We start from the raw sequence: 8,462 nt of genomic DNA on the forward strand, positions 1-8,462 counted from the left end.
AATTTTATGCGTAAATAAATTAGAGACAAGTCTGAATGTGTAATTTAAATGCTAGCGCCACCTGGCGGCTGTCCAGAAAACTCAACTGTTGCGCACCAGCTTAGTCGCAGGTTCTAGAGAGTTGCCAGCATGTTGAAGTCTGACTTGAACGCGCAAGGGTGTGTGTGCGTGTGTGTTATTGTGGTGTTCCCTAGCTCGCTGAAGTTGGAGTCTTTGTTTCTTATGAAATTAATAAGTAAAATATTTTCGAGTGCCCATAAAATTGATCAGATTGCAGTACATAAAAGAATAATGGAGTGCGCTAGATGTGTGTGTAAATAATTAAGACGAGTTAAGCGGTAGAATAACATTTGAAAAAATAGCTTTGGGCGGCGACTCTTCCCTGTCGCCTTGTTGTTGTAGTTTTAGTTGAGAGTGAGCTCAGCGCTTCGTGCAACAGCAACAGCAACAACAACAAGCAGCAGCAGCAGCGAAAACAAGTCGACTCACCTGTGCAAAAGTGCACATAATGACCACCCAACGACCGCATCGAAATGCCACCAGCGCAGCGGCAACAACAATCGGTAGTGGTGGTAGCAGCGGTGGCGGCGGCAGTGGTGGTGAGTCCGAATACGAGACGTTGATGCAGCGACTGCACATCAGCGGAGCACCAGTTTTGACAGCAACAACAAACACAAATTCCAATGCAATGATGGGCCTCCGTATCTATCAGCGCTCTCCCGGTGCCATTGAGAACTTCATGCACGATGGACAGCAGCAACACCAACAACAACACCATCAGCGCATGCCTTCTAGCGAGGATTATAAGCTGTACGAGCGCCAGAACATTATTGCCGCTTCCAAATATGCCACGCCCAAGCCAGTGGAACAATTAGGAGGCAATCACGGGCACGGTCACACCAATGGTAGCCATCACTCGCCGTTGCCGCCGCCACCATCGTCACCACACATCTATGCGCCCACTGCCCAAATACTAGGCCAACGCATTGCGCCCCAGAAGCATTCGCCCGTCTACGAAAATCTGGACTTCTACGGCGCTAACTCACAATTCGAGTCGAATTACAAGCGCGCCCAGCCCCAGAGTCCGGCTAGTCGGCAAAGCGCCATGCTAAACGACTATCTACTGATGCAGCCCATTGGCGGCGGACGTTTTGCCCACACGCCCGTTCCAGAGGCTACGGTGCACCACAACAACACGTTACACAATCACGGCCACGGACAAAACAACAGCCAGCAACACGACGAGGTGGCGCCCATATACGAAAACATCATACCACATTCGGGTGAGTTCAAACGGATTGGTTGTGTGTGTAGTGCAATGGAAGTCCTGATAAGGCATCATAGATCCCATCTGATATAGATCGATATGTTCGTATAGCAAAGCCAATCTCTTAAAATATCTAATCAAATCGAAAATTGTTTTACGCGTTTAACTCCAGTGTAGTTGCAATAAAGCTCTGCTTTCTCAGTATGATTCTCAATAAATTAAACTTATGGAATTCCAAATCATTCTAACTTTTGAAAAAAATCAATTGAAAATCAAGTTGTAACACTTCTAAAAATTGTATTCATCCCTTTGGAAGACAAAATCTGTCAATAAATCGATCTGATGTTTATTCGTCTTCTATGCTTCTCTCTCTAATCTAATCATGTAATCAATAAACTCAAGAGATTTACAAGTCCTTTCCGAAAAACAATCATCGATTTATGTATTTAAAACTAGCAGACTTTTTTGAAACAAAGTTAGGATGGTTTTACTTATATTTAAAACAAAATACATTGCACTTAAGCAAAATAAATTTGGAGAAACTGAGAATATTTTAATTCATCATTTATCATTTCCAGGCCAACGTGCTCAGCCGCAGGCCTCGCCCGCCACAGCGACTATGTATCAACATACGGAAATGGCCACGCCCACGCCGAATAGTAGCATGGGGAGTGGCAATACGGCAGGCGGATCTCTGGTGCAGCACTCACGCGAACACTCCGGCCTGGACATGAATGCATTATTAGCCTCGCCCATGCACCAGCGCAGTATCTCCAATATGTCTAATGCGGGTGCATCGTCGACGGCGACGGGAACGCTCAGCTCTCCCACGCAACGATATAGGAATCTGTCACTGCCCAGCCACCTTAGCCCGGTGCCGCTGTCGCCGGCGAAGCTTCAGCAGCATACGCCCATCAAGCACATGCCCATGCACGGGGGCATCAACGTGTCCGTGAATCCCAATTATATTGAAGACATCAATAGCTCCGACTATGTCTGCATGACGGCAAATCTGCATCGCAACACGGCTGCCAGAAGCCCCACAAGTAGCAGTGGCAATGGCACCACCCAAAGCGCTGGTCTCGGTGGTTCAATGAACAATCCGGCCAGTCCAAAACGTGCTCCAATTGTGGAGGACAGGCATCCACAGGAGCCGGCTATGGTGGCTTCACAGCCACTCCCTACAGGCACCGCCGGACGTATGCGGCCGTCCAACGAGCGCGAGTTCACGCAGTCACCAGCATTGCAGCTGCGTGCCACGCCCATTTCCACAGCACCACTGGCTGTGGCCACCTCGCCCACACCCTCGCAGGGCAGCACAGGTACAAGCTATCTCAATTTCTTTCCTTCTTCCCTATAATCGCTCTTAACCACTTAACAACTCGTCATCTTTCAATGCTAACCCCAGCGGCTACAGCCGCTTTGGTGCCAAAACGAGGTACGCCGCATTCTTTAGCAACCATCTAGCAATATTCATTTAATTAAACTTATTGATTGAGGCGAATCTCACTAATGAGATCCATATTTCTGAATAATGTGCAGGTCTCACCAAAAATCTGCTGCCCTACAGCGTCACACCGCCGCGTCCGGCTGGTCCGACCGAGGCGCAACGTAAAATCGAGGAACTCACTCGCCAGCTAGAGGAAGAGATTGAGCAGAGTGAGGAGCATGGCGAATATTTCGGTGAGTTTTATATCCATTTAGTACTGTACATAACACATTCCGAACTATATACATATACACATGTATGTATATCTACAAAACATTACCTTAAGATATTTTAAAACTTTATCAAATAATAATGCCTGAAGAATTGTAATGCGTTTGTCGTTTTCTCCCGCAAATCAACATATCGGCTGCTAATACTAATATATGTATGTAGGAGAAACGTATTTTGAATAACAATTGAATCTGAAGTGCGGCTTATTGGTTTTGTTTGTTGGACATTAATATCTTTATTATAACATAATTAAATTTCATCGTTATAAACCGACTAGCAGAGATGTAGTATTGCAACTGTCTAATAGAATTGAGATCAAGGCTTTTATCAAATTAGGGTACTATACGGGTATTTAAACATACAACGCGTGCTCTGGTTTTACACAGAATCTAGATACGATTCGTTTCACATTTATGTTTTGGATTCTAAGGTTCTTTGTTTGAACCATCAACTTTAGGAAATTTCTGGCAAAAATGAACAACTTTCTGACCAGTACCTATTAATTATATGCTTTAATTATTATACGGGTTACGTATTACAATGTTAATCACCACTACAAATAATCAGCTTAGACTTGTTTTTTTTAAGATCTCATTAAAGGGCCTTTAAGCCATTTGTAAAATCAAAATCCTTTACACTAAACCGATCCGTTTGTTCCCCTCTGGGTTTCCGTACAGGCATTTGTCACACCTGCGGTGAGAAGGTGAAGGGTGCTGGCCAGGCCTGTCAGGCCATGGGAAACTTATATCACACCAACTGCTTTATTTGCTGCTCCTGCGGTCGGGCTTTGCGTGGCAAGGCCTTCTACAATGTCCATGGACGTGTCTACTGCGAGGAGGATTACATGGTACGTATAACGCATATGGATATATATAGAATGTATTGATATCTTAATATTGGGATGGTTACAGTATTCGGGCTTCCAGCAGACTGCGGAAAAGTGCGCCATTTGCGGACACCTGATCATGGAAATGGTGAGTTGTTGAAATATCGACTTATTCTATATTTAAATGCAAATATCTATTGGTCTCTCTCTCGATTTTAGATTCTGCAAGCCATGGGCAAGTCATATCATCCTGGCTGCTTTCGCTGCTGCATTTGCAACGAATGTTTGGACGGCGTGCCCTTCACAGTGGACGTGGATCACAAGATCTATTGTGTGAACGACTATCATCGGATGTTTGCGCCCAAATGCGCCAGCTGTGGCAAAGGTGCGCATGAGATGAGCATTTTTGAACAATTTCAAATACATGTGTATGTGTCTCCCTCTCTCGCCCCTTCTCTTTCTCGTAGGAATCACACCCGTCGAGGGCACGGACGAAACCGTGCGAGTCGTGTCCATGGACAAGGACTTCCATGTGGACTGCTATATTTGCGAGGAGTGTGGCATGCAGCTGACCGATGAACCAGACAAGCGTTGCTATCCGTTGGACGGACGCTTGCTCTGCCGGGGCTGTCATCTGCAGCGTCTGGCGCTGCAATCCTCTCCTCACGCCCGCCACCAGGAGCCGGTGTGTGCCTCGTATCAGTATATGGGCTGAAGCTCAGGCTGCCACATCTCCGGCACTGTATTCCATATTTATGGCATTTATCCATTAGCTACATATACCCACATGTATTCCTTGAACGCTGACTGCGCCAGAAGTGGGACTCTAACCCGCTGCTGGCTTTGATATAATCTGTATACACAAATACTTAGAGACTACACTTAAGCTGTGCGCACAAAGCAGTGGATGCTCAGTAAATGCAACCATTTTGTCCCTTTCAAATATATTTCCAAATGCAAAAAATGCTGAACTCAACTAACTGCCTCAGAATACACCAGAAGAGAAACTAAATCAAATGGATATAGATAAACCCTTATATCGGAAAACTATGCGAAATCAATGCTGACAAATGGAAATGAAATCGAAAACAGGCCTGATATTTGAAATTTATTTTCCAAATATTAGTTAGTATTCATCACAGTACTTCGATCATAATTTCTTCGATAGGACATAGGACAGAAATTGTCGAAGGCATGCAGTCAGCTTGTAAATGGTAATTATTTGAAAGTAGACACTTTGTAGAAACTTTTGAAACTGATGAAGCATTGTTTGTATATTTATACGTAAATTTTAATTTGTAAATGTTCAATTGTGGCAATTAACAAACATTTGTTCGCACAAACAACAACACACTACACCTGCAGACTATTGCAATGGAAAGCGTTTTTTTGGTAATTGTTAGCATCCACTGCGTAAACACTTTGAAGTAATCTATTCCAAAATCGCCACTAAACATACATTAATGTAAACAACGGATATTTCTTAATGCATATTAATAAAAAATACAAATATTGAACGAATGATAACTAATGCATGAGGATTTCCATTTGAACCAGCCGCTTATTTGTTTCGGCAGGTATGCGGTATGGCAAGCTGGCTGCCATGTTGGTCAAAGCTTTGGCACGCACGCGTAGGTGCTGAAGCATGGACTCCTTGGAATTGTTGGTAGTTTTGGGACTACCCGTCTCGTTGCCCCGCTGCGACAGATATTCGGTATAAATAATGTTCATGGCGGCCAGAAACACATCGGGCAGCACTTTAATCACCTCCGTCCCCACACGTTTTAGTCTGATCACACAATCGTCCACTTCGGAATAGTTGCTGGGAGTGAGCTTGTTCTTATACAGAATTTCGGTGGCTAGACGATGCTCGCCCTCATGGTAGTAGTCGAAGAAGGTCAAGAGTTCGGACAGCAGCGAGTATGTGACAACTATGTGGGCCTCCAATTCTGTCTTCTTGGTTGTCAGTATTGCGTTCAGTCTCTCCGTAATGCCAGCCAGACGCTCACGCATGCCTCCCTTTTTGGGTGCTTGATGCACCACCTGGGACAGCATCGATGACGCCACTCGCATGGCCTTGTCGAACTGTCCGGCAATAAAGTAGAGCTGTATGGCCAACTCGAAGCTGCCACGATTCGTTAACTCATCGCCCACCATCCCGGCAAGCGAGTACATGTCGTAATCCATTGTGTGGAACTGCACAAAGATGCCGCTGTAAAGAACGATATAGAACGTATTTAAAGTGAATTGAGATAATGTTCTATTATTTTGGAGACCAAAAATCTATTGAAAATCAATCAATCGGTTGGTAATGGAAACAATCTTAGCTTATAGCTCTTTCAGACCTAACTGCTAGCTAGAACACTTATTGAGTCCAGAAATTCGTATAAAATCTCTCAGCGAGCTCAATATTGGCTTAATAGCCAGGTCCGGTTTAAACTTTTTAATATGACTTATTATAATACGCATACATACCCCGAATAACGCCAGGAGCCCGGCACTTGAGGCTCCCCAAATATAAGCTGCAACATGCGCTCGTTGCAGTTGTCGACGAGTAAGTCACAGACGCAGACCATCATAAGATTACGCCCGTCGGCGGCCTTGAAGTGACGTAGGAGGTAGTAATATTGAAGAGCCTCGGCGGTATCTGTCTGCTCAAAGGCTTTAGCGTACATAATGATCAGACGCGCCAGATTGAGGCGACGCATGGGATGAGGATCGTTGGGATCGGTGCTTAGGAGCGGTGTCTGTACGGACGAGGGTGCGCCCAACATGCACAGTTCGTTGAGAGCGATGGCCATATGGACGGCATGAGGACGATTTGCGTCAGTACGGGCCAAAAACTCAATGGCCGACTCGAACTGGCCAGTGAGCGCTAGCACTTGGAAGTAGAGCGGTGCCTTCTCGCGTGCATTAAAATAGCTCTCACCGTATTTTTCAAGAATTAGCGTTTGCAGACCCCCATAAGTCAGCTGTTCGATGTTATACTCGCGTCGATCGTCGGTGCGCAGCACAGATAATTGCAACCATAAGAAGTCATCGATGGTGCGCACCACTTCTGAATGGGGCTCATGCGGATCGCAAGCGAGGACTATGGCATAGACCTGAGAATATGTATAAGCCACAATATGTACCACCATCGAACAATTCTTTTCTATTGGGATTATCAACTTTATGGGTGACACTTACCGCCTTTTTGTATGGATCTGTTGACATACGCAGCTTTTTAGCATACTCCAACTTAAGCTGACCTTCGATCTTGCCGCTTGTCATCTCCTCCTCTGGTCGTTGCTTCTGTGCCATTATTTTTATAAGATCCGGACAGTAAGAGAACTCCTTCAGATACTGAATGGCTGCTTGCCAATCTCCGCTGCGCAAACTAAAGTAAACCAGCGGCCAAAGGGGTTTCCCATTCGCAACATCCAGCAACCCAACAAGCGTTTGCGGGTGCTGAAAGGTGACGCTTACAAACGAGCTGACCATATGATAAATATTCGGAATGCCTCCGCGTTGTGCCACTAGTAGATTCTTCTCTATAATCGTACTCATGTAGATTTTGTAGCGTTGCTCCAGATAGGTGCGCGCCTGCCGGACAAAGACGGGAGTCTTTTGACGCGACGCTATGGGATCCACGTTGCGCGATAAGGGCGTCACATCGGCCATGTACCGCAAGACGGACCACATCTCATGGACCTGCTCATTTTCTAAGAATTGTTGGGACAGATCAGTGAATGTGGCCACCAGGTTGGGCCGCGAACCGCCTTGAATGATCATCTCATTGTAGATGGTTATTTCTTTAGCGTACAAAGATTCGATTTTATTTAGCCGTGAGTAGGGCTTTGCATCCTCGTGCAGTACTGTGGGCACGGTGTGGCGATGCATGTCCGGAAAATCTTGCTGATCGGGTCCGACAAGCGTATGAAGCAGGCGTTGCTTCTCCTCACCCCACTCCCTATAAATGTTGCGCCATTTTTGCTTCTCCACTGCCTCGAAAACCTGCAGTTTGCAAATGTATTATTATTATTATTATGCATCAACAACTAAGAATTAATCGCTACAACTTACACTGCGCTTTGACTCCTCCATCACAGTAAGCATGGCATTCTCACGCTCATTCTTAAGATAGTTGCACACGTCAATGTCGTAGATAGGATCCAAGGATTCGAAGACGTTGCGTGCGGTCAACTGCTCGAGTTTCTGCTTCAGTTTTGGCAAATCAACGCCCTTCGAGCCCATGAATTTGTACCTATGGTTAAGATTGATAATGAGAATAACCATTAGCTGCATTGTGTATCCTTTTTTATTGCTAAAACAGTTCAACTTACGCCTGTAGATCATTTGTGCCGCTTTGTGTGAGTCGAGTGTGCATCTCTTCTGTGGCTTGAACAAATTGCGAAAGTGTGGAGCACTCTACACGCGGCATATCAGTAGCCGTCCTGGTTGTATTTGCCAGGCGCTGAGCCCGAATCAGTAAATCGGCATAGTCCATGATGATCGTATAGGCGTATCAATGTGTTTTAACTGTGAAGGAGTAACTGAATATTTCCTAGGATCGCGAAATGATTAAGACTGTGCAAAACGCCGGCTGGCTGGCTCTGCAGCAACAGAAAAACAACTATAGGCGGCAGAGATGCCATTTGTTCGCCCAG

General features: G+C 45.4%; 2 protein-coding genes across 3 annotated transcripts; one reads left to right on the forward strand and one right to left on the reverse strand.

The window, feature by feature from the left end:
* The first annotated feature begins 185 nt into the window (after positions 1–185).
* On the forward strand, positions 186–5,334 carry LOC115627178 (LIM domain-containing protein jub). Of its 2 annotated transcripts, XM_030522778.1 has the most exons (8): positions 186–1,283; positions 1,846–2,589; positions 2,676–2,705; positions 2,810–2,950; positions 3,665–3,834; positions 3,899–3,961; positions 4,033–4,198; positions 4,281–5,334. In XM_030522778.1, the coding sequence occupies exons 1-8, from the start codon at positions 509–511 to the stop codon at positions 4,526–4,528; spliced, it is 2,337 nt and encodes a 778-aa protein (XP_030378638.1). In that variant the 5' UTR covers positions 186–508; the 3' UTR covers positions 4,529–5,334. The 2 variants fall into 2 exon arrangements, with proteins under 2 accessions (XP_030378638.1, XP_030378639.1); XM_030522779.1 differs by lacking the exon at positions 2,676–2,705.
* On the reverse strand, positions 5,087–8,302 carry LOC115627177 (nuclear pore complex protein Nup93-1). The gene is made up of 5 exons (XM_030522777.1): positions 8,139–8,302; positions 7,879–8,059; positions 7,003–7,809; positions 6,289–6,917; positions 5,087–6,025 (listed from the first exon to the last, which is right to left on the reverse strand). Exons 1-5 carry the CDS (start codon positions 8,300–8,302, stop codon positions 5,341–5,343), a joined length of 2,466 nt encoding a protein of 821 aa, XP_030378637.1. The 3' UTR covers positions 5,087–5,340.
* Positions 8,303–8,462: the final 160 nt, after the last annotated feature.

This window comes from Scaptodrosophila lebanonensis, unplaced genomic scaffold (genome assembly GCF_003285725.1).
Source record: "Scaptodrosophila lebanonensis strain 11010-0011.00,11010-0021.00 unplaced genomic scaffold, SlebRS2 tig00000092-arrow-pilon, whole genome shotgun sequence".
Classification (NCBI taxonomy): domain Eukaryota; kingdom Metazoa; phylum Arthropoda; class Insecta; order Diptera; family Drosophilidae; genus Scaptodrosophila; species Scaptodrosophila lebanonensis.

Coding starts and splice junctions, on each gene's coding strand:
- LOC115627177 (XM_030522777.1), bottom strand. CDS start 8,302: ATGGACTATGCCGATTTACTGATTCGGGCTCAGCGCCTGGCAAATACA. Junction 7,810..7,878: donor TGGAGGAGTCAAAGCGCAGT/GTAAGTTGTAGC, acceptor TGCAAACTGCAG/GTTTTCGAGGCAGTGGAGAA. Junction 6,026..6,288: donor GGCTCCTGGCGTTATTCGGG/GTATGTATGCGT, acceptor CGTTCTTTACAG/CGGCATCTTTGTGCAGTTCC.
- LOC115627178 (XM_030522778.1), top strand. CDS start 509: ATGACCACCCAACGACCGCATCGAAATGCCACCAGCGCAGCGGCAACA. Junction 2,951..3,664: donor GGAGCATGGCGAATATTTCG/GTGAGTTTTATA, acceptor GTTTCCGTACAG/GCATTTGTCACACCTGCGGT. Junction 3,962..4,032: donor GACACCTGATCATGGAAATG/GTGAGTTGTTGA, acceptor TCTCGATTTTAG/ATTCTGCAAGCCATGGGCAA.